The sequence below is a fragment of the Bombyx mori genome, chromosome 28, assembly GCF_030269925.1.
Source record: "Bombyx mori chromosome 28, ASM3026992v2".
Classification (NCBI taxonomy): Eukaryota; Metazoa; Arthropoda; class Insecta; order Lepidoptera; family Bombycidae; genus Bombyx; species Bombyx mori.
This window is the reverse complement of record NC_085134.1, coordinates 10,522,155-10,547,634: the sequence shown is the minus strand read 5'-3', so window position 1 is coordinate 10,547,634 and position 25,480 is coordinate 10,522,155. Positions and strand designations below refer to the sequence as shown.

Here is a 25,480-nt window from a genome sequence, read left to right as displayed (position 1 = left end):
TGGATCAAAATAAATGCATTGTAGCATTAAAGGCGATGCGATAAACAGGACCTAAGGCGGCATCAAGCCTAAAGCCGTCTCTGGGTTAGCTATGCGATAGGAAGTGCTTAAAGATCTTGTGTTTGATCGACAATGAGGGCCGTACTACCGGTTGTGCACGACTCTAGACTCCGTAGAGGCGAAGTTGTGAGTAGTCTGGTATCCTGAGGGGATCTACTACCGCGATATAATGATTAATACAGACAAAACCATGCTGACCCCAAACTGGAATTTAAATTCTTTCTATTTCTCTGTTTCCCCCTGTCTATTTCTGCCGTGAAGCAGTAATGAATTTCGGTTTGAAGCGCAGGGCAGCCGTTGTACTGTAAAAAGGAGTACTTAGACTCATGTCTCAAACTGGGTGGCAGCATTAACGTATCTAGTTGATGACTGTGGGTGGATTGATGACCCTTAACTTCAGGATGAGCCGTGAGCTCGTCTATTCATCTAAGGACAAACGGTTATTGTAGGTGGCGACATTTGCGCTGGGATGTATGTGGGCCCGGGTAGCCACTCCACTTCTTTCATCTGCCAGTTGTAAGCGAACAAATATTCTAGTAGTATTCAAGCCAACAAGTAGTGGGCGGCAAATTTATAAGGAATTGTTGAAGTAACATTATTTCTTCACGCGGACAACTTGCCTGTCCTTGTGTGCTGCTTCTAGGGACCCTGAGCCACGTCGACATGAAACTACTTTATAGCTTTGTGAACTCTTTTTTCATAATTAAAATCACTTTTTTTTTTTACGTCAAAACTTCGAGACCCCGCAACGTTATGTCAAAATTATAGTCTAATCAAAATTTTTAATGTTTTAGTTTTAATATAAATTTCAGTGTTTTAAAAAAATCATTACAGCGTATTTATACTCCTATATAATAAAAATCCAACATGGCAAAAAAACCTTTAGGTAAGTTGATTTCCCCGTCCCACAGATCCAGGTCTTAGCGTAGACCAACATGTAAAGGTGTACATGTCCACGTCCTTGTTCAAGAGGGCAAGTAGATGCGAGATACACAATGGAACATAACAGTTCCTATTTTGTGCAAGGAAGAGTGCTAAGGCTAACTTAAAGCTCACTTCTACAGTTGTGAAGAAAGCTCAGGATGCTAACAAACCTTTACTTGATGAGGCTTACGAAATAAAAAATAATAGTTACGCACAAACAAACGTGCATTACATACATTAGACTACAGAAAGAACGTTTTATTTAGTTAGCTACCTGTGTACAAAGTGTCTAATTGAATTATTACAAAAATATCAATATAATGGATTTAGATTATCAATGGGAACACGAAAATATTTGGTACTAAATAAATAAATGTACATACGTCAGTCGTAGTGAGACTACTAACAACGATCACAGTTCGATATTTGTTTGTTGCCGCTGTGTGCTTAGTGCGAGTTTCTTAACGTTCTCGATAGCGTAAAACTTAACGCAATTTTGTACGCAGTTGGAACAGCGCCCCTAGCGGCAAACGATTCCATTTCATACAAATATGAGCTAACCTCGCTAATATCGCCCGACCTGGACTTAAAGTCCATCAGTAAGTATCAGTCGGCATCGATGCGCCACTTCGATAAAGCGGCACGACATGAGAACCCTCTCATCGTGGCCGCCGGTAATTATATTCCCGATCCTGCGGACAGAATGGAAAGCAGTCGACGTCGCCCCAAACACGTCATTTCGAATCCTTCCGATCCACTAACGGTGCTTTTAGGTACTTCAAGCACCGGTCATCGTTCTCGTCGAACCCATCGCTTGCGACGAAGGGCTGGACGAGTAAATTAACTCTCAGACACAGCCCACTGAGTTTCTCGCCGGATCTTCTCAGTGGGTCGCGTTTCCGATCCGGTGGTAGATTTTGCGAAGCACGGCTCTTGCTAGGGTTCGTGTTAGCAACGTCGTCAGGTTTGGGTCCCGTGAGCTCACCTACTAGTTAAGGTTACGTTGATATAGCCTGTCAAGGCTCACAGCATAGGTAGGAAAAAAAAACGCTATCCAGAACGTTAAAAAACTCGCACTAAGCACACTGATGGCAGACGAGGATACCGTAGGCAGTGACAGCTGTGTGTAATGCGTCGCACAGGGCCCGGCCCCGGCGCGTACCTGCTGCCCACGACGGTCGGCCACCAGCAGCACGACCCATCGCGCTACCGGAGCCCCATGTACTCGTTCGGCGCGGCGGCGGGGCGGCGCATACGCGCGCTGGGCCCCGGGCCCGCCTACCGCATCGACCGGGTCACGCGGGACGGACTCGTGTCCGCGCCCGCCTGGAGCTTCGGCGCCAGGTCAGTGCCCCTCTCTACCTCTCTACCGACTACATGTACCTACATACAGCGCGCACGCGAGAGGATGCGGCAGCTGCGGTGTATCTTCGCTGTTCTCGTTTTTGTTCCATGCCAGACGCCACGGAACAAAAACGAGATTGTTTTTAAAAAAATTATTTATTGCTTAGATGGGTGGACGAGCTCACAGCCCACCTGTTGTTAAGTGGTTACTGGAGCCCATGGACATCTACAACGTAAATGCGCCACCCACCTTGAGATATAAGTTCTAAGGTCTCAGTATAGTTACAACGGCTACCCCACCCTTCAAACCGAAATGCATTACTGCTTCACGGCAGAAATAGGCGGGGTTGGTGGTACCTACCCGCGCGCCTACCACCAGTAATTTAGAAATGTTCACAGAAGAACGGTATTATTTTCTAAAACATTTTCTATTTATAATAAGATTTGTGTTAGGTTTCCGTCGCGCGCGGCTACTCGCGCCCCAGGGCCGGGCTCGCACGCTCCCGAGCGCTGCCCCCCGATGAAGGACCCCCGCGCTCCTGCCTACTCCATGGGCGCTCGACTCGGCTTCGCACCGAGACGGGCCGGGCCCGCGCCTAACGCCTACGCGCTCAAACTAGGCTCTGGCTCGCCGGCTTATACCATGGGTAAGTAACCGTCACATCATCAAAGGGAGATATTTATGTAATGTCTGAAAGGTGAGATATTGCATATACATATGCAATCCACACAATACTAGTGTTATTAATTTTAATATTTCAGTTTAATAAATCATCATATCCTTTTGTTGATATAAAGCACATGTAATAACATGTAAATGCCTCTTGAGGAATATAAAGAGGTTCATGTCGCAGTGTTAGGCCGCGGATGTTGCTGACGTTTGTAAATGAGTGTGTCCATCAAGCGGACCGCACGCTTGTCTGTCCGCGGTACCAATAAACAGATGTACGTACGTATGTTCCGTGAGATGCGAGTGGAAAATATTTCGAGGAACATCGATCTTAAAACCCGGAACAGGTGCTTTAATACACAGGGCGTTCCAATAAAATTATTTCGGCACTAGATTGAAATTCTCTTTTAGTTTGTCTCCAAGCGCTATTAAATTCTTCTTTAAACAATCTTTAGAAACGTTCTCAACTATAGTTTGGCTGTGGTTCTGGACTATGCGGATGTAAGTTACTTAAAATTAAGTAAGATGCAAGCTCATTTGCTTTAGTTAATAGCAAGTAGGTACGGAGATGATCCTAAGGGCACATTGTTTGACAACAGGCGCTCGGGTCGGGTTCCAAGCTAAAGCCAAGTCTCCGGGACCTGCGGTCTACTTCCAGAGGGACGCTAACGTATACAGGACGAAGTGAGTGTTATCAGTTTCATTCTGTCATTCAGATTATTATCGTTGACCCAAGAGTGTTGGGAGTTTTGTCAATCCTTACGTGTCGTAAGAGGGTTCGCCCGCCAATGAAATAAATGTTTGGCACCGCACGTCGCCACAATGTGTACGTGTATATTTTACACATATTCTTTATATCACAATGAAAGAAGATTTTATATTCTGAAGTTAAAAATTGGAACGTACGAAATGAATGGAGGTGATAATTATTTTTACAAGACGTACAACACTTAGTATGTGACTAGGAGATGTATGGAAATGGTAGTGCAAGGGGAAGAGGTCGACCGAAGAAGACATGGATGGAGTGTGCGAGTGACGATATGAGAGAGAGAGAGAGAGGAGTGAGTGTTGAGCTGACGGCTGATAGAAGAGAATCGAAGAGAAAAATTAGCAGTGCCGACCCCACTTAGTGGAATGAGATGAAGAAAAGACTTAGTAAATGTTTTGCGCCGCAGACCGCCAATGTACTCGCTGGGCGCGCGACTGGGGGCGGCGCTGCGCGGGGCCCGCACCCCCGGGCCCGCCGCCTACCCGCCCAACCTGTACAATACTAAAAAGGTACGAGTTTCAGTTGATCATTTTGATGGAAAAAGTAGGAGTAACTATTTTAAAAAATGGTTTTTATATGTTTACTATCAATGTGTTTACTGATTTGCGATCTAGATGTTCTCTATTTTTACACGCTTTATATTAGCTTCACTTGTATGTATGTTTGTATGTTCGTAACTGACTCCTTTAGACGCGATTTTGACCCACTTTAAACAGCCAGATTTCATTGAAATTTATGGAGAACCGATGATATTTTTTTTCTTTTTTATTGCTTAGGTGGGTGGACGAGCTCACAGCCCACCTGATATTAAGTGGTTACTGGAGCCCATAGACATCTACAACGTAAATGCGCCACCCACCTTGAGATATAAGTTCTAAGGTCTCAGAATAGTTACAACGGCTGCCCCACCCTTGCAAACCGAAACGCATTACTGCTTCACGGCAGAAATAGGTGGGGCGGTGGTACCTACCCGTGCGGACTCACAAGAGGTCCTACCACCAGTAAACTCAATATTTACAGTTGAATATCAATTTTTTCAATTTCAAATTATATGTTACAGTTTAATAAACATACGAAGTTATTTTGAATTACAATTATTTGGCAGAACCCGTACGCGTATTCATTTGGGACGAAGCACGCGGACTGGGCGCCGCCGATGATCATCCGGGAAGACACCATGGACTGTCTGTAGCCGGGGGCGGGGGCCGGGGGGGGCTCCGACAAGAGTCCGCACAGTTTGAGAAAAACAAACACTAAGCGATGGTGGTTGTAAGAAACATTGTACTAAATAAAACAGAAACACCGCTTAAGGAACTTTACCAAATTAAAATGGTTTTATAAAAATGTATTCGCGTGCGTCGCGTGTCGGTGTCAGCGCGACACTGACTTTGTTAATTTTGAGATAAACTCTATTCTGTAACTGGTGTACGTATTTTATTGTTTTTGACGGTTTGTTTTGTCATGTCCGGCGCGGCCTCGCTCGCGTCTCAAGTTTATATTGACACAGCGATGGAGCAGGATGAGACTATGTACAAGTTTCCCATTTTTTTGTTATTGCTTAGATGGGTGGACGAGCTCACAGCCCACCTGTGTGGTGGTTACTGGAGCCCATAGACATCTACAACGTAAAGACGCCATCCACCTTGAGATATAAGTTCTAAGGTCTCGGTATAGTTACAACGGCTGTCCCGCCCTTCAAACCGAAACACATTACTGCTTCACGGCAGAAAAAGGCAGGGTGGTGGTACCTACCCGTGCGGACTCACAAGAGGTCCTACCACCAGTAAATTGCATTACACCATTTACATTTTTAATCATTTGAAGTTTGCGTCCGGCGCCTCTGAGACACGTGGGACTGCGGCGACAACGTCTCGGAACTGCGTCAAACAACACTTAAGTTTTGTTGTACTATTACATACTTTGCATAATTTTTCATAAATGGTACTTTTTATTTTCAATTATTTCATAAATGGCAATACAAGAGCGATCTGTGTTCCAGTGCCTGTCGCTTGGCGGCGCCACTGTGCATCACACTGGGCCCCAGTACAGGGTTTCCTTCGAGAGATGACGAACAGCCACGCCAAGACCCAAAAACCTTCTAAACATTATTTGTCATATAGTTTTATTATTATTTATTGGCTATAAATAGTTTAATTAGAACAGCTAACAGACAACAAGGGCCTTAGAACTTCCTGAGACTGCGCAGTTTATTGTTCCTCCTCATACCGGCGGCGCGCACCCGGATCCAGTACTGCTTTGTCTCCGGATCTAGGTCCTCGATGCGAGGAGCAGCCCCCGTGTTGAGGCTCCACAACCACTCTGGGTACTCACTGTCCGGCTTTATCTACAATGTGATTGATGCTGTATATGTACACAAACAAACAACACGTAGGAAGTGTGAATCCCGAAGACAGCTACCAGTTGTTCTACTGAATATGTACCTAACAAATGTCGATTAATGACTTCTACAGTTAAAGCTACTTGTGAACCTGCATGAGTAGATACTCCTACCCTACCTATTTCTGTCGTGAAACAGTAACACATTTCTGTTTAAGCACTTGTTGTACTATAAGACTGAGACTTCAGAACTCATGTCTCGAGGTGGGTGGTGGCATTTACGTTGTTGATGTCTCGGGCTCTAATAACCGCTCAACACCAGGTGGGCCCTAAGCTCGTCCAGCCATGAAAAAAAAAGGAGTCACAACAACAGATTCCAAGGCTAACCAGGAGATCACAATACATTCACTGCCTTCAAATAAAAGCAAATGAAACAAAGTTTTTTATTCCTCAGACAAGTGAACAAGCGCACTGTACACTTGATGTTGAGTGGCTACCAAGGCTCACAGACATTAGTAGGCGGGGTCTGACACCCACAGTGAAACATGAGATCTAAGTCTCCATTGTGTTGTATAATGGTTATCACAAGTCCAATACCTCCAAACAAATAATAACACATGACTGGTTGACGGCAGTAGTGCACAGGTTGGAGGTGTTTACAATGCGGGTTTACAATACCTCCTAACACTAGGGAATGCCAGTTTAGATGATGAGAGTATGCTTGTATGACATTTAGAGAATACTACTGTGGATTCCTTAATCTCCTTTATGACCCAAAGGGGAAGAGATGGGAAGGTGTTATTCTAGACCAATACCACACACTGGTGAGTGGTCATCATCGCTGATGAAATCAGTTGCACGCCCAGGCTCCTGCCTTACAGGCTCTTGTAATCATACTCGTTTCGAAAGATATAGACGTTGAAAATAGCAACAGTGCTATTGAGTTGCTCACATACCTTGACATCTTCACCTGTCGTGTATATGTTGGAGCCACATACGTAGTTGACCAGCTTGTGGGGATCTGTTTCTACAGGCATCTCTTTCTTTTCCATGGCAGTGAGTTTGCCAGCTTTCTTCTTACCCTTTCCCAGACCCATCACACCTGTATATAGAATCGTTACATTTAATGCATATTAAAGAATATGAACTTTATTAAAATGAGAATTTTTAATATTTGCATAGCTTTTGTAAGAGTTCTTACTGATCGCATAAAATTGAATGTCATCATGTACAAGCACACTTGTACTTAATCCAAAATTTGTTTTGTTTAATTGAAATTTAACACAATTTTTTAGAGAGTATGGTTAATGCACATCATTGGTGTCTAGTCATTTCAGATTTCATTTTTCAATATTCCTTACATTGAGGTTAGTAGATAGTCTAAGTACAGCTTTAGAACTGAAGTATTAGAGTATTCCTCGCTGACAGAGCGTGGTTGATTAAGCAGAGAGTAAAATATTGAAGATTTTGTTTGAGTGTCACTGTATACCTCCAGCTGCCGTCGTTGTCTTCTTGGCAGCCGCATAACAAGCTCCTTTGGTGTGGAAATTTGCTAGTTGTGTAGTTAACATACTTCGTAGAGGCAGAAGTTGCTGTAACATCCCACTATACATCTTTTTTTGGTGTTAATATCTAAAAAAGTCCAATTCAAACTGTTACCAATAACCAATTTATATATCGATATAGTGTATTATGAATGTGTTTAAAAAGAAAGAAGATGCGTACTCAATAGTTTAAATTTATCGTTCATTCTTAAAGCATAAAAGTATTTTTTTTAACAGACATTAATTTAGAACTCGTAATACAAACCTTTTTTTACTTAACAATATTTAATCTTTTTTTACTTACTTTTTGTTTTTGCTTTCGGTCACCAACCAAATATTCAAATATAACAGAAATCTTGCGATAAATTGTAATTTAACGATGTTGAGAAAAAACTTTAGGTAATTTTGGAAATAATAAACAGAAAAATAACCTTAATCTGTCACGCTGCGTCAAGACTTTCAACTGTCAATTAAATAATTGTTAGATTCGTCCATTGTACTGGCACAAATAACATGGCCTATACTGCCAAATTATTTATGGCAAAGGCTGAAGGTATTTAAAAGTTTGTAAATTGAATTAGAGCTGAATAAAAAAATGAAATTGTGGGAATGTAATATGATTATTTGAGACGAAATAAGACACCATTGTAGGTGCTAAATGAATGAAAAAAACCTCAGTCAAATACTGTGAATTTACTGAGAATCTAACTGCTATTACTACGGAGATTAAGCCCGAACTATGTCCATCAATTTTGTTTCATTTTCTTACTCTTTTGCACTTTTACAGATGCTGAACTACCAATTTCCAAACACACTCGTCCAGACAACTCCCTTGTAAATATTATACATACATTGTATACATACTCACCACCTGCCAGACAAGATACAAATACAACAGATATAGTTTCGTAAAATTACCTTCATATCTTATACAGTAAAAGCTCTTTATTTTACATATATGGGATTTTAGGGAATACTTTCCTAGGTAAAAAAAACAAGTATACGTATATTACATAAGTAATAATATGTAAAAAAAATGTTTAATAAATTGAAGTTTTTGACGATTATTATCTTCAAGCTTAGGCAATGATTTAAAGAATTTTGCAGTTTTTTTCTTGCTTGGCAGTTTTTAAAAGCTCATTCAAATCAGACTGATGTGCAACAGTGGCATTAACATTTTGCCTCTTCAAAGTAAGACTTTGTAGGAACGATACCTACTTGTATTGTAAAATACAAAATCGCTTGCGCTCGGTCGCAGCGACCACGACCAGTCGAGACACGATCTGATGGCGAACGCAGGCGCAATTTCAACTCGGCCGCCCGCGCCGCCTCTCAATATCACGCGATGTCATTTTTAAGTTTCATTTTATGCAACTTAACGTTTCTAAGAAGTTGGATTTAGTCAAATTTTCATCTTGTAATCTAAGTGTTGCGTCTATTTCTTAGATGTATCTTGAGGTGGCCAAGAAAATGAATAAATGCGTTTTCTTCTTCAAATACTCATTATATTATTTTTAATTAATTTACAAATATAGAATTGAAATGCGCGTCCATCTTTTTTCTTCGTGTTATATTAATTTTAAATTTTGACAATTGGTGCCACTGTTGCGTTTCCTGTTTTGTGATTGGTTCGTGCGATATGACGTCATCGTTGGCCAATCACAGCCATCAATGTATCACGTGACGTTGATTCGTTACAACTAAGCAATTTCTGAATGTCATTCTATCTGTTCGAACCCATCTCGTCTTATTCCATTCGCAATTTCAGCTACATAATATTTGCAGTCAAAGTTTGTATTTGCATAGATTCTACAAGAACCAATACAGCAGCGATATCATTTAACAACATACTTTAGGAACAGTTGTAATTAAGTCTATTTTAATTTTTCATTAGTCTATTTGACGACGCCTTTACAAAGGTTATTCGGTTGGATATCTAGGTACTTGTTGGAATATTTTTTATCAATCAGTATGCACCGATTAGATCCGCGAATATAGTAACCGAGTCGTGATTGATATTAAGTAATGAAATACGTTATAAGTTTAGATATGTAGACACATAGTGCACATTGTCTTTATGTTGATCCAGTGGAACTCAACCGGGCTGTGCCGCGACAGTCGGGGTCGCTAGCCGTCGGTACGAGACATCCAGCCGGAACAAATGTTCTTGGGCTGGAGGTGGGGCGGGCCGGACACGCGAGGCTGGGGTGGGAAAGGTTAAAAATAAATAGAATAACCAATTATTTGTTTACAATTGTATTATATGAACAAAACTTCAAATTAATTGAAAAATAGAAATCTTTAGTGTCTTATAGGCGACGTAATGGCGTGCGGGCGCGTGCCCGCGTGTAGCAGCCGCCACGAGGTGAATGAACGAATATTTGAATTTTGAAATTGAGCACCTAATTTCTTATGAAATATCTTCTAGTCGAGCGGCAAATTAGTTTATCTTATTAGTTAGTTTTGACGTCCACCGTGAGCGCCGGTGAACATGCTCAATGTGCCTGTCGCCCCTAATCTGTTTTGTCACAGCAGACAATATTCAGCCGAAGCTAACGCGCTATAAATTTTAACAAAAAATAGTTATTACAAATTTATTTCATAATCACTGTTGAATACAAAAATAAGTATAAAAACTATAATGTCTCAGCACAAGTACATAATTCCTACAATCTTCCCTATTATCACAATGCGAGGAAAATATGTTCATCTACAACTCGTTAACAGTAACTTATTATGTAGATGATTAAATGTACTTTATTATATTTCTAAAATGTTATAAACAATATTTATTGCTAACAAATATTGTCTCATAAACACGTTTATACAAATAATATAATTAATATATACAATAAAGCTACATAGTGTACCTACATTAACGTTTGAGTATTTTCTGACAATTTTCCGAAAATGTTATCCTTAAGTTAATTTAATAAATTGTTATTTAGTAAGGAGCGTGTGTCGCTCAGCGCAGTCCCGAGGCGCGTCGGGACCGTGGACCACAGCACCACCGAGCTGCACGGCGCCACCGCGCGGAATGTACTTGTGGTTTGTACAGTTTACTTAAGTAGGCAGTACAAAATCGTGAATTTAAATTGCAAGTCGAGGAGGCGGCATCCCGGCGGCGCGGGGGCACACAAGTTATCTTTACTCGAATCTTAATCACGTGCAGCGGCGCGCAGACGTGCCGATAACGAGCTGACGACGATCTGTTTATGATCTAATTACATTTATAATTTTATTTCTCCGTCACACTCACACAAATGATGAAATCGTTACGAAATACCTACTCGTGCACTCGCAGAGTTGGGGAAGTTAAAGCTACAGTCCTTATGACACCTTGTCTGTGTTGCACAGTCCACACGACGGGTCCAAGTGTCTGTGGTATGCTCAGACTATGGTACGCCGGCTGCCCCCACGCTTCGATTCGGGACACGTTGCTGGTGCGCGGCAGATGTAGACAGGAATGCCGCACCCACTCGCGCCGCCCGTATGTATAGCAGTTAGTTTATTGAGCCCCAGGCTACACACGGCGCGGCTGTACTTACTGCATCACAGTTCCACATTTGTCCTTATTATTTACTTGTACATTGAACAGAAACATGTTTATCGGAGTGGCGGCGCGTGGGTCGTCGGTCGGAGTCAGTAGTTGGGGTTGAACGCCGGCTGCTTGTGTTGTGTGACCGCCTGCTCGTAAGTGGGGGGCGCGGCTGCAACACGCGAAGGACTACTGACTAGGGGTCGCACGTGGGTACGAGTACAGACTGTGGCGAAACGACGCCCGCAAACGAAACTGCTTTAGCATTAAAGACTGCGATATGACTCTGCTGATCCAACAACCGTTTTAATACTTTTATTTTTAAGCGTGCAATGTAGTGCATACGGCAGGACCTCTTGTGAGTCCGTGCGAGTAGGCGCCACCACCCTGCCTATTTCTGACGTGAAGCAGTAATGCGTTTCGGTTTGAAGGGCAGGGCAGCTGTTGTAACTATATTGAGACCTTAGAACTTATATCTCGAGGTAGGTGACGCATTTACGCCGTAGATGTCTATGGGCTCCAGTAACCACTTAACACCAGGTGGGCCGTGAGCTCGTCCACCCATTTAAGCAATAAAAAAAAAAGCCACGTCACACGAGGTCATTGGGTCGGGGCATCTTCTATATAACAATAACTCTGCATGGAGTGAACAATAAGACCTACGTTGTTCATTTGACGCTTCATGCGACCGATTGCCAGAAAAATAGCGACAATATAGAAAAGCTGCTGGTAATAGGCAAGGTATGCGGAAGAAGGCCCAGAGGCAGAAATGTAATGTGCCAATCGGACCACCCGCCGAGGATAGACAGGGCTGGCGCAGGATAATCCAGGAAAAGTTTTTAAAGGAGGCCACGACCCCCAGCATTGAGGATTATCTTCGCAAAGAGGAGTAACCGTGTCTGATACGATCAGTCGACACTGTTCAAATCGGTGTAGCGAATGCTTGACGTTCGCAGTTTCAAATTTCAATAATGGACATACGGCCTTGTGGCTCTGATATGAAGTATGCAACGTGACGTCACGCTCGGTGCGGGGGTGCACCGGCCCACAACACGGACGCACCCTGAACTTCGAGCGTCGTTGCGAGTCTCTATAATACATAGACGCATGGCAGCGCGGTTATGGCTGATTTGATAAGCCTAATACAATCAAGACTGACTTGGGTCTTGAAACGGTTTCCAGTGAGCGGTGACGGCTTAGCATTAAGGGGGCAGTTTGCCAATCTACGATGCTAGCTGCTGTTATCTATCACAAAATAACTGTGTATGTGTTTTGCGCAATGTTTCTGTAATGAAAAGGTGTATATACAAGTAGGTAGAAGTACCCACAGCCTAGTGTGGTGTGATCATGTAGAGCAATACTGACCTGCGAGGTTCGGTGCCGAGGGTGCTGGGTTCGCCACATTCAGGTCTGCAGGGGGTGGAGCCATCGAGTATCCTCCTACACCATGATGGACTGGGTAAGGCGCACCGTGCGTTGTCGGGTATGGTGCACCCTGCGTTGTTGGGTATGGCGCATTCTGAGCAACCGGATATGGCGCACTCTGAGCAACCGGGTATGGCACACTCTGAGCAACTGGGTATGGTAGACCCTGAGTTGTCGGGTATGGCGCACCCTGAGTTGTCGGGTATGGAGCACCCTGAGTTGTCGGGTATGGCGCACCCTGAGTTGCCGGGTATGGCACACCCTGAGTCGGGTAAGGCGCATTGACGACGACGTTTGTGGGCGCTATAAAAGAAAACAGTGACACAGTAATTTATAAGGATATGAAAATATGAAATTTCCCAGAATGTTTCATTTGCACAATGTGAATACTAGAAATCAATATTAGTTTGTGTTATCAGTGGAATAGCTAGTATATAATAGGTACATAAAATAAATTAAGCCTTCCAGTTGTTTTCGTCTAGCCTTGCCTTTACAAAGTGACCATTAAATATTTTACTATCTCAAATTGGCTCTGGTGTAATGTGATTACCAGAATTGTGCAGACACCACAGTTGAATATAGCTAAGCACATTGAATCATGTGATCAAAGTTTTTATTGTATTGTAGGGGGAGTGATATAATTCAGCTAGATCATGATATCTGACAGTACAGGCTCATAATATGCCATGGCATTACTAATGAGTGTTTGGGTTGAACACTCATCTGTAGTGGCATCCAAGGTGGTACACCTGGTCATCGTTTTCGTCGAACCCCTCGCTTGCGACGAAGGGCTCGACGAGTAAATTAACCCACAGCCACAGCCCACTGGTTTCTCGCTGGATCTTCTCAGTGGGTCGCGTTTTCGATCCGGTGGTAGATTCTGCAAAGCACGGGTCTGGCTAGGGTCCTTGTTAACAACGTCGTCAGGTTTGAGCCACGTTTTACGTGAGCTCACCTACTAGTTAAGCTTATGCTGAAATAACCTCTCAAGGCTATCATTAGCTTAGGTAGGAGAAACAAAAAAAAAAAAGATTGGTACATACGTATCAACACGCGTGCCTCTCTCCGGCGCCGTCGACAGCAGCAGAATATTATACAAAGGACTATGATGATTGACAAGGCACCTGGTGCTATTTTTGACCAATCCATTGTTCTAGAGTCCTAAAGTAATATCAGTTCACTGATTAACCTGCAAGACATTGTTTTGTATAAACTGACAATTTAATATGACTTAATAATGTATATTTATGATATATATTGCTTCACACTCTACATCACACAGTCGACTCATAAACTATTGCACTTTTAGATGTATAAAATCATGGGGCTTCTTTTTTTGTATTTGAAAACTAAAATCTTTAAAATAACTGTATTGCATTATTTATTGTAATTGTAGTATTTTGAACAGTTTCAAAATTTAATTATAGTATATGTAAAAAAACTTTTTAGTCTAAAAAACATTTGGTTAGTGAGTCATTGAGGTATACACATTTTCCATCATTTTAAATCAAAATTGCAGAACAGTGTATAAAAAACAAGGCATTATGTGATTGGACTGCAATGAACCAACCAAAATGAAGAGCAATCTTAAAAAAATTCAGGGCCCAGCCAGTGTGGTTCATGTATAAAGTTCTGAGTTTTGTATTATGTGCGTTAATGAGTAATCAGATGAAATATTGGAGAAGATCCTTTATCTCAAACACTGTCCTAATTCAATTTTGAAAATAAATGCGTGTTGAAAATAATAAATGCCAGTGCTCGAAGGATTCATTTTATTCCATAACTGCCTTGTCACAGGGATGGTATATGGTACATCTGTCAGGAATTATGACAATAGTATGAAGTGCAACTAACAAAGTATTATATACATACAATCCAATGCTCTAACAAGCACAACACAGACTGATTCGCGTAGTGTTTGTAATAACTACATTACATTCCATAACTTTTTTATATTTTTCATCCTAAATCATATCTTAGGTAAGTCTATTAATTTATTGATTAGACATTTTTCCATTTATTGAAATAATTAATACACAAATATGATTATGGGAGATTATTCATTCAAAGGAATTTAGAAAATGCCTTGTTATAATTGTGAAAAATAAATATTACATACCATTGTCCCAGCAAAATATTGATATTACAAGTTTTTCTTTTCTATTCTCAAAATCACTTGTCAGTAATGATGAAGTTAATGCGACCAGTACGGGTAATATAATCATGTACTTGTGTAGTCTAACTGGAGTTATACAAATAATACGAAATTAAGATAATTATATACAATTAAGTGAAACAAGTAACTATCTACGCTGCGACGACAGCTCATCTTTTGTTATTTTGTGTTCTGATTATTTTATTAATAAATCGTTACTGACTTCCAATCTAATATAGTAAAGTATTGTATAAAGTATTCCTACCAACATCTTAGATTTTATTGTCAAGGTTCTGATTCATACATTAAATAGATAGGTATTGCCTTTAATTATATACCCGGCGGAGACTAAAAGTTTGCATGAATAGTATAAAAACTGGCAGTTTACAAAAAATCTACTGGTACGTATTTTTAAATTTGTTGTGAACTCTTAAATCTACACACGTAAACACTAATAAAGTCTAAAAACACTGTAGGTAGGTACAGGTACCTACTACCTACACAGTCATTTAGGTCTTCTGTTGGTTCCTGAAATATTGACCATAGATAATACACATACGTACTAACTGAGAATTGGGAATTCCCTTTTGGGTACAGACTTTTATTACATCAGTATAATCTATGCTTTTGTGTTTTTATTAACGATATAAGACTTTTTGGCGGGAACACGAGGAGTGAAGTTGTGTGATTTGTTTTATTTTGTCTATTTAGTGTTTCTTCAGGTTTAAATGTGTAATAACGGTGGTTTATTAACTGTTTAATATCTGTGAAAGTGCACAAACGTGGGAAAATGAAACAAAGCCGCTAGACGTAACTTCTCGGGATCCTCCAAAAAATCCACTGAAAAAATCTCAGTAAACGACCACCATTTTACTGAGATTATATCATCCTATATCGTCTCATTTCATTTGATTTCATTTCACTTTACTTCATTTCATGCCATGTTTCATATTAATCAACTTCATTTCATTTCACTTCATATTATCGTTTTTCACAAAATAAGAATATAAATTAAAATAAGACTTGACCTACAAGTCTTAGTTCCCAGGTCATAAAATCTCTTAAAAAAATTAGTGATATAACCCTACCATGGAGTTAAGTAAAATACTAACTCTATGAACCCTACTCAATGTTAAGTGTATAATCTATGACCCTACTTAAAAATTCGAGCTCACTTGAAATGCTGGGTTCTCATTAAAACGGGCTGGTTTAGGCGTTTGGCGCACCAAATAAATGATTCTTTGTGCTGGCTGTATCTGAACGAACAACAAGCGAAACACCGCGAGTGCAATTCGTTCATTATATACGCGCCTGCTACATATTCCCGTCGTATTGCATAATTTTCAACGAATGGACGTTTTAGTTTGGAGAATTCCAACATTTACTAAAATAAACTACAACTTTTAATGGGGACCTGGAGGCCTTTCCAGTTTCACGAGGACAGGTCGGCCAGCAAAGGCTCACCCAGGAGGGGTGGGATTTGCTAACAGCTGCCCGAGCGCCTCCGAAGGAGATCTAATAACCAAGAGCAACTGCTTCGCGTATGAATCTACTACCTTATCGGAATCACGAAACGCTGAGAAGATCCAGCGAGAAGCTCAGCCAGCTGATGCATGGCACAAAAAAATAATAATTAAACTAATCATTTACTATGTTCAACGCGTTAGCTTGAGTTGATTTGAGCTTGTGAGGACGCAGTATCCTCTCCGGTCACGGAGCGACCTGAGCGGGTCGAGTCGCGTTGCTCGCAACCATCCCTTTAGCGGGCTGGCATTAGGAGGATGGGACGACGCCTCGGTGACTTCGCTCCGCGGTGCGGTCTGCGTTGCCGTCGTCGGTGTCGTCGCCGGACGTACTGTGAACGAGCAACCTAAGAGCAGTTCTGAGACGAAAGGGGAGCTCTCCCTCGACCGGGCGGCACGAATGTCCTCCTCCAGGATGGTCGCAGGGACCATTTTGGCGGTGGGACCGAAGTCCATGTCTGTCCATCCTACTCCTATTGCTAGAGCTGCAAGCTTCTAATGACGTAGACATTCTTGTACGCCGTCTGGCCGCCATATTTATAAGAAAACTATGGTTCGTACAAATAATGCTTTGAAACGTTACTAAAGTTAGTGGTGGGTTTAAATAATGAAACTAATCCTCCTCGCGCCGACATATACCTATGTGTAGGTATTTTAGTTTAACAAATAAGATATAACACCCATTAATAGCACCCAAAGTGAAATGTAAAACAAATTTATGGTTCAAAAAACTCGTTACCAACAAGTCAATACATGATTGAAAGACAATTAATTCGCTGCAGCTCCCGTTATTGTTAGTTGTCGGTCGCAGTGCGCTGGTATAGTCCTTAAATAACGCTGCTGGGATGGTTGCCCACATAAATTGGCCAGTAATCCAGAACCTTTCAGTAAAACAGAACACACGAGGGCACGTGCTCGTTCCTGAACTTGTGATCTTGTCTATTTCAGCCAGATTTCAATAAAAAAAAAAGACTCGATTTGGCAATATGTTTTTTTAATTAATTCGCATAATTTTTCCAGTATATTCTCATTTTGAGACATTTTATTGATGTTAAATCCAACCTAACTGGGTTCTTAAAGTCAATACTGTTGAATTACCCACTCGGCAATCGGCTAGAACACGCACAAGTAGAAGAAAATCAGTAAAGCGCATGCGCGTTGTGAGTTGTTCCTGCGGCGCCCTACTGTCGCAACACAACATCAGCCTATAGGGCTGCCATAACGTATTATCTTACATAAATAAAATTTAATTTACGCTTTAATCTCAGGTTCAGTATCCTGTACTCGACGTTTTCAATATTTTTTAGCGTCCGTAGTTTCAGTGGATTTATTTATAATGAATAGTACACTTGTGAAACTGTCTTATCGTTTCGCTTCAGTCGTCGATTTCACAATTTAGACAGGGTTGAGTTGAAACTCATGCTTAGGTGAGCGGGTAAATCACAGAATCAGAAGAAATGGCAGAATACCTCGACATGACTACGCTCAATTCCAGTATTGCCGCCCGCCTTAATAAGCAGACGAGTATACGGCTCACTTGATCATGAGGGATCAGCAATGGCAGGGATATGGTTGAGTTGCTGCCTACCGCCTAGGCCGTTGTGGACTAAAGGGTAAAACGTCCGATGCATTCGTATTAAGCGGTGCGACCAAAACTATACCAATTTTTCTACCGATCTACGTACCTATCAAATGTTCACGAATTACTTGCGCTGTGAAGGAAATAACATCGTCTAATAATAATCAAACCCATAAAAATTATGATTTTTATAATTATTGCTGATAGAGCATCGCGTAAGCCTACTGGTATAGATACCGCTTCTCTGTCTATTTATGCCGTAAAGTAGTATTGCGTTTTGAGGGGTGAGGCAGCCGTTGAATTGTAAAAGCTGAGACTTTTAACACTTTTCTCAAGGTGGGTAACAGGATCTGCGTGGCTAATTTCTATGGGCTCCGGTAACCACTTAACTCCAGGCTGGCCGTCGGATCGTCGACACATCGGACGAGACCACTCTGTATGGGGCCCTCCGGCCTTATGTGGTTATGGAGCACATAAACATCAAAGCGTGAGGTTTAAGACTTAATTGCATAGTAGAGAGGCTGTCCCACTCTATAAGCTGAAACATAATAATGCTTTTCGGCAAATATAGACAGGATGGTAATACTAACCCGAGCGGGCTTAATAATTTGGCAAATTTCTTTGTCAATAAGTGCTAAGTGCGTATTTTATTGGATTTATGTGCTAATTAAATGTAGATATAGAGTTCAATCGAAATTATTTTAGGACTATCAGCCCTGGTATTTAGTGTCTGAGCGGCGCCGGAGTGTCGCCGACACTTGTTGCTGTGTCAGATCACCCCTCCCATCAACACAGCTTCCATGTCCTTATTACATCGCTCTGTTTTCCAGCTACGCTTTTTATATTTATATTCCATCTTTACATTACATTACACTACAGACAGTAAGGCAGTATATGGTATTTTTTATTATATTAAATATCTACTTAGTTCGAACTTTTTTAATAAAATACCTAAAGACTCGGATTAAAAGTAAATTCAAAATACTACAAAATTTTATCAAAATTTAACGGCATTTCCGGCATTTCCTATGAAGATAAAATGCATGAGATGAAACACGTGCGTCAAGAATCGCAACCTAATTCAGGTCTGTACAATTATCTGATAGGGCGGTAGCAAAATATGCCACATATTTAACAAGTTCGGTTTATACTTGAAAAGTTCCCTTATTGTTCCTCCCTGTCCTTGAGCCACAGCGTGACACTGCGTCGCTCTGTGCTTCACATGATGCGATCTCCGGGGCCGACAGAACGAAGACTTCAGTCTATAAGCGACCACAAGTCGACCATGTCTTGAACTTTACAAGTCCTTTGTACAATTAATGTAATTTAGTTTAAGTGTTTTTTTGTAATAATGAATTTTTCGAATTTCTAATGCTTTGTGGTCCTAAATGGAGGGTTACTCAAAAACATATTCCAGGTGAGGCTGATCTGGTTTCCCAACAGACGCTTGTGATTCTAGAATGTTTTATTAATTATTAAAATTTGATTTGCTATCCGGAACCACTACAGACAGTTAAACAGTCAACAGCTGTGAAAGTTACAATTTATTCAGATGAAAAATGTGTCGCGTACAAGTAGACATGTTTTATATTTTTTTCGGCCGTCACAGAAATTCCTAGTTTTTTTTAATTTTATTACGGAAGCGACGTGGCTACGTTCCACAGGCTGCAACTGTTTAAAGCAGCTTGAGTCGCGCAGGTGAGGCGCCATGGGAGCGCCGCGCGGAGCCCGCCCTCCGAGCCACGTCGCGTACTACGTGGCGCTGGCGGGCATCCTCGGCCTCCTCATCCTACTGTGTTTCTACTTCTTCTATTATTTTGTCAGAAAAGTTAAAGGTGAGCTCCATCATATCTAAGATCCGTGCGCACGTGGTCGAGGATAGAGGATACTTACACTCGCTCGAGTGCGCCCACTATGCCCAGGGGTAGACCGCAGATTATATTTTGAGATTCATTGTAAAACGCGCGGATTAATTCGATTCTATTCACTTGTTCACGATTGCAAACCCAAAGCATTTTACTATACAATTCACATTTATATTGATTTTGATACAAGATAATTATTGATACAGTAATCTTGGTTGTATGTAATGGATAGACTGTTAGTGTCCCAAATGAAATAAAGATATCAAAAATATCTCAGGGAGCTGTGGTAGCGGTCATAGAATTTCTGCTTTTTTACTGATGTGGTGGGAAGTATTGTACTTATGGCCGCACGGGTAAGTCCCACCGTCCGGCTTCTCCATTTGGCTTATGCGTTGCGCAGGTCGATGACCTGGTCTCGTAGACCTCAGGCGGGTCTGACCGCACCGTGCCGCGGAGACTTCCTGCCGGCGGGGTATTACTTTTAATCAATGATGTGCCTCCATTTCGTACAAACGTCTATGAAGTAGAATAGCCAGGCTTAATGTTTCACTGTCGAAGTACTTGTTATTTCGTTCCAGAGCTATCCTCGCAGGAGAGTCCTTCCCCGACGCCGACCGCCCCCCGCGCCCCGGCCGCTCCTGCTTCGTACCCAGTACAACCAGGTATACTTGTCAGTTTACAACTAATATCTTGCTAAAGCAAATGTGTTAGAGAATCCATTTATCGCTACGACAGATTACGTACAGATTTTTTTTATTGCTTAGATGAGTGGATGAGCTCACAGCCCACCTGGTGTTAAGTGGTCACTGGAGCCCATAGACATCCACAACGTAAATGTGTCACCCACCTTGAGATATAGGTTCTACGGTCTCAAGTATAGTTATGTAGGCGAACGATACCCCGCGCCGCGTGCGGAGGAGAGCACACAATAAACCTTAAATAAAACCTGTAAATAAGTTAAAACGGCTGTCCCACCCTTCAAACCGAAACGCATTACTGCTTCACGGCAGAAATAGGCAGGGTGGTGGTACCCACTCGCGCGGATTCACAAGAGGTCCTACCACCAGTAATGACGCAAATTATAATTTTGCGGGTTTCATTTTCATTACACGATGTTATTCCTTCACCGTGGAAGTCAATCGTGAACATTTGTTGAGTACGTATTTCATTAGAAAAATTGGTACCCGCCTGAGATTCGAACACCGGTGCATCGCTCAACACGAATGCACTAGACGCCTTATCCGTTAGGCCACGACGACTTAGACTCAGTTTGTTCCGATCGCATCGTATGATCAGTTCCAGAAGGGAAACTATCATGCCTTCTGATCCGAAAACGTTTGTGTAGTCTCGAATAGAACACACAAAAACTCTGTAGGGGATGATCTAGTGGGCTCCGGTAATGGTTTGTCTGCGCCCGCGCGTTACTGACCACCATCATCATGGGCGGCGGTATATACTCACTATCAGATGGGCCGCATGCTCAAGTGCAATAAAAACGATAGGAACGTTGAACTAGGAATCTATAATGTGGAAATGTCGCCACACTCGTATCGCTGAGCTCTCTATCATTCTTCTTCCGCTCTCATCATTCGGGTAATTACCGTGTCCTATCTGCGATGCGTACTTATGGGACATCTTGATGCAACTTTTGTATGAATTATTTCCAATCATTGAAACATACAGCGCCATCTATTGACAACAAAATCTGAAGTTAAATGATAATTCATAATATTGAGGCGTAGCGTGTAGAAACACGTTGGAGTTCGACACTGTTTTATTATTACTTAGATGGGTGGACAAGCTCACGGCCCATCTGGTATTAAGTAGTTAATGGAGTATACATCTTCTACGTGAATGCCACCATCCACCTTGACGCCAACGCTCTAAGGTCTCAGCTATTACAGACTGCCCCACCCTTCAATCCAAAACGCATTACTGCTTCACGGCAGAAATAGGCAGGGGGGTGGTACCTACCCGCGCGGACTCACAAGAGGTCCTACCACCAGTAATTATGCAAATTACAACTTTGCGGGTCTTTATTACATGATGCTTTAGAACATGCTTGATACATGCTTTTATTACATGATGTTATTCCTTTACCGTGGAACTCAATCGAGAGCATTTAATTTTGTTAAGATTCTACGTAATTCAGTACAAAAACTGAAACATGCCTGTGGGATTCGAACACCGTGCATCGTGTGGTACGAACCACGACGTTAACTCTCCCCCCCCTCTCTTGCCTCATTACTCTTACATTACTTATCGGTTCATTACAAAGACGACGTCACATGGTCGGCTGCGCGAATTCCGCTAGAATTTTCCATTAGTAAGCATTGCATTGGAACATACCTACTTAAATATGTTGTGTTTTGATTACAGTAGTACGCGAGGGCGCCACAGCCATGGCGAAGCTGTGCAAGCAGCTCCCGACCCAGGGCGGCAAGGGGGACACCGTGTTCCCCACTTCCACGTCCCCCGCCGCGCACCAGGGGGACATGGGGGCCGGGGGAGGCGCAGGTGACGTCACTGTGGGGGCGGGGGAAGGGGCTGCCGTCGAAGAGAAGCTTGGTCCCGCACCGGCCTCAGGGGCGGTTGAAGCACTCACCGTCAGATAAAGGCTGTGTTATGATTGTATTGGCGGACATGTTGTTTGAGGGTTTTTGAGTTGGTACTTGTAGTTTTTGTTTTTGTCAATGACAGTATGGGTCTGGAGTGTGTTCACCAGTGCTCACGCTAGCGCCGTATTTAGCGTTAACTGCGACTTCGGATAACAAATCCACAGAGAATAGCGACCCGGACTGCCAGTGCGGGGGTCAGGGAGGGACAACGACGTGTATGACATGTGGTTAATTTCTAATCGGCCGCTGATAAGAAAATTGTTTTAATTAAAGTGTACATGAAACGTTAGGCAGCGGCTTGGCTCTGCCTCTGGCATTGCTGACGTCCATAAGCGACGGTGACCACTCACCATCAGATGGGCCGAATGCTCGTCTGCCTACAAGGGCAATAAATAAAAAAAGGACCGTCCATTAACTTGGAACTAAAGTGTTCCAGACTCAATGTATAGTGAGCCGTCCACTTGCTTGGGTTTTGGCGAGTGTGAGACATTTCGATTTGTTGTTGTGTCCTGTGTCCACTAACCTCTTTACTTCGTTACTCTCCTTGCATTATGTTTCATATATATAATGTGTTTGTTCTCAAGTAAGTTTTGTCACTAGCATCTTGAAAAAAATCCTAGAGTTGCAATAAATAGATAGTTAAAAAAAACAGTGCTCCAGAAGTTATTGTTAGTGTAATTGAAGATCACATTGCACCTACAAATAAGCGCGATGTTGCTTGTGGAAAGACACCAAAGTCCACAGACACTACGGGATTGTCGTCCTTGTTCGTGATGCAGACATACATACATAATTATGTGTGTATAAATATATATACAACGATAAAGTATAATGTAAAAATTCAACAATGAATTTTTAATGAAATGTTTCGTGCCTGCCGGAATTAGACATAATACTTATTGGTAAAAAATAAGGTAATTGTATTATAAATATAGCTTTATAATTGTAATTTGTTATAAATACCTAGTTAAATGTGAACATCAAATAATTTAAATTTTATTGTAACGAAACTAAGCCGTACTGTGTGCTCAGTGCGAGCTTTTTAACGTTCTCGATAGCGTAAAAGTTAACAGTTGGAAAGTTTCCTTACATGTTCCGCTAGGGGCGATGTTACGTTAAAAAACTCGCACTAACACAATAATGATTGAACTTAACGAAGACAACGCGGCTGCTTTCTGGAGGGAACGAATTACAATAGCACAAGGTGTATCAAAAACCCTGACTTCTGAAAACTTCTGATGCAAAAGGGGCAGACTGTGCTCATGTGAAGTCACGGCATCATTCAAAGGCGTCTCTAGCCCAGGCCCGTGTGCTCTGCACTCATTGTTAGCCTTGAGCCCTCTTCTAGTGCGCGGGCCCTAATGTTATGTCAATGTTAATTGTAAGTTTATAGAAGTCAAAGGGCCAAACGAGTACGTACACATGCCTTTGAGATACGCCGCGTTCATTCAAATCAACTTGAAATTTATTTTTATGGCAATTAGCCGAATTCGCAAAGATTGTCAGCTTACTTTCAAACAAAACAAAGTTGGTAGTGATGCGACACTCACTACTACACCAATGTAATTTTTAATTATATCTGTTTATTTTAATGTGGAAACAAATGTCTGTATGTAAGAACGTGGCGTACCGTACTTTCCTGTAACTTGACACATACAGGAAGAAACCCTAATGCCATTGTAAAATATGTACACATCGGAGCTCTTTTTACGTTTGATTATGTTATAACGGGCGGCGTCATAGCCCTGGCGCAGGTTCATTGGTAGTGTAGAGCCGCTGCGCCCCCTTCCTGCATGAAGGGTAAAGCCGTCTCTAGCACCATTTGCGCTACGAAGAAAGCAAGATAAAGAGAGAAATATAACCGAAATTAAAACGCAATTTTTTGCGACTGTTTGTGCTAAATCTGTTCTCGTATGTCATGCGTGTTTGGGTAGGGTTAAATAAAATATTATAAGCCCCCTTTTAATCACGTTGGATGGTAGATGATAACGGCTGTGTCCCGTCCGCGTGAAGCTGGCATAGCCCCTAAGGCTACTAGCGAATATATAGGGAATAAAAACACAGGTCTATTGGACCACACAGGAACATCGTCATCGGCATATTGTTGAGATGTTCTCCATTTTTAAGGACTTTTTAAGCCACGTTTGAAGTAAGACATCTCATGGCGCTGAGAAGCCTGGAGGGATTAATTCCAGAGCCGCGTATGAGAAAGGTAAAGATATCGATGAAGGACACAGGACGGGTTCCGCGGCTCTGGGTGGATGCCGGGGTGTACAACGTTCAAGCCGGTTGCTCGTTTGCCAATGTCCGATTACTATAAACAATAGTGTTAAAAGACTAGTAGATTTCACCAAATCAAGTTCATTTTAACATGCTTTTCACACAACCGACCAATCCCATAACTATTAAAATAATGAGTATTTTGTATAAATAAGAAAGTATATGAACGTTTGTATTGAATGTCGCTTCAAGTAAGTGTTAGCTGTACGCGTCCTGCGCTGTGCTCGGGTTTGTCTTTAATACACATGTTCTTGAATACCCACTGAAGTTTCATTGCTGTCTCCTTCGTCATTATAGTTGGAAGAAGGTCGTGATGCTGTCCACGTATAATTGTCAATGATGCACTACATTTGAACTTGTATTATGTTCTTTTAAATTTGATGTGCGGTGTCATTCTGAATTATATTTTCTCATATACAATTGCTATAACCGCTAGTCCACCCTATCATATATTTTTTTTATTGCTTCGATAGTTGGACGAGCTCACAGCCCACCTGGTGTAGAGTAGTTACTGGAGCCCATAGACATCTACAACGTAAATGCGCCACCCACCTTGAGATATAAGTTCTAAGGTCTCAAGTATAGTTACAACGGCTGCCCCACCCTTCAAACCGAAACGCATTACTGCTTAGCGGCAGAAATAGGTGGGTACAAAAAAAAAGGGTGGTGGTACCCAACCGCACGGACTCACAAGAGTTCCTACCACCAGTAATTAATTATGTAATTATGTAGGCTGCACCAACGGCTGACGGACAATATAAAGCTATTTATAACGTGATCAAAGCTTCGATCTCGTCTCAATGCGCGCATGATGCTCTCGCTGTGGAGTCTGGCTACGGTGCTCTCTTA

The 25,480-nt window shown here is 41.9% G+C and overlaps 4 protein-coding genes across 15 annotated transcripts; 2 read left to right on the top strand and 2 right to left on the bottom strand.

The window, feature by feature from the left end:
* The first annotated feature begins 784 nt into the window (after positions 1 to 784).
* On the top strand, positions 785 to 5,191 carry LOC101744831 (protein CIMAP1D). Its single transcript, XM_004924313.4, has 6 exons — positions 785 to 946; positions 2,127 to 2,328; positions 2,782 to 2,975; positions 3,598 to 3,682; positions 4,174 to 4,276; positions 4,873 to 5,191. Exons 1-6 carry the CDS (start codon positions 928 to 930, stop codon positions 4,957 to 4,959), a joined length of 690 nt encoding a protein of 229 aa, XP_004924370.1. The 5' UTR covers positions 785 to 927; the 3' UTR covers positions 4,960 to 5,191.
* Positions 5,192 to 5,875: 684 nt separating this feature from the next.
* On the bottom strand, positions 5,876 to 8,103 carry LOC100125602 (mitochondrial ribosomal protein L54; the record flags this gene model as incomplete). Its single annotated transcript, NM_001105220.1, is given in 4 exon segments — positions 5,876 to 6,111; positions 7,061 to 7,206; positions 7,594 to 7,736; positions 7,953 to 8,103. Coding segments are annotated over 3 exon segments (432 nt in total). The 5' UTR covers positions 7,718 to 7,736; positions 7,953 to 8,103.
* A 1,785-nt stretch (positions 8,104 to 9,888) lies between these two features.
* Positions 9,889 to 15,324, bottom strand: LOC101744115 (calpain-B). 7 transcript variants are annotated; one of them, XM_062676857.1, is made up of 5 exons: positions 15,172 to 15,323; positions 14,731 to 14,853; positions 13,655 to 13,800; positions 12,552 to 12,914; positions 9,889 to 11,358 (listed from the first exon to the last, which is right to left on the bottom strand). In XM_062676857.1, the coding sequence occupies exons 3-5, from the start codon at positions 13,758 to 13,760 to the stop codon at positions 11,291 to 11,293; spliced, it is 537 nt and encodes a 178-aa protein (XP_062532841.1). In that variant the 5' UTR covers positions 13,761 to 13,800; positions 14,731 to 14,853; positions 15,172 to 15,323; the 3' UTR covers positions 9,889 to 11,290. The 7 variants fall into 7 exon arrangements, with proteins under 7 accessions (XP_062532841.1, XP_062532839.1, XP_062532842.1 ...); XM_062676855.1 differs by having other exon boundaries at positions 13,655 to 13,772; XM_062676858.1 differs by having other exon boundaries at positions 15,268 to 15,304.
* On the top strand, positions 13,909 to 24,889 carry LOC105841363 (uncharacterized). Of its 6 annotated transcripts, none has more exons than XM_021346786.3 (4): positions 13,909 to 14,591; positions 19,567 to 19,703; positions 20,312 to 20,395; positions 22,113 to 24,889. In XM_021346786.3, exons 2-4 carry the CDS (start codon positions 19,577 to 19,579, stop codon positions 22,346 to 22,348), a joined length of 447 nt encoding a protein of 148 aa, XP_021202461.2. In that variant the 5' UTR covers positions 13,909 to 14,591; positions 19,567 to 19,576; the 3' UTR covers positions 22,349 to 24,889. The 6 variants fall into 6 exon arrangements, with proteins under 6 accessions (XP_021202461.2, XP_062532845.1, XP_062532846.1 ...); XM_062676861.1 differs by having other exon boundaries at positions 14,462 to 14,591; positions 19,533 to 19,703; XM_062676862.1 differs by lacking the exon at positions 13,909 to 14,591 and adding an exon at positions 18,503 to 19,285 and having other exon boundaries at positions 19,553 to 19,703.
* The last annotated feature ends 591 nt before the right edge of the window (positions 24,890 to 25,480 follow it).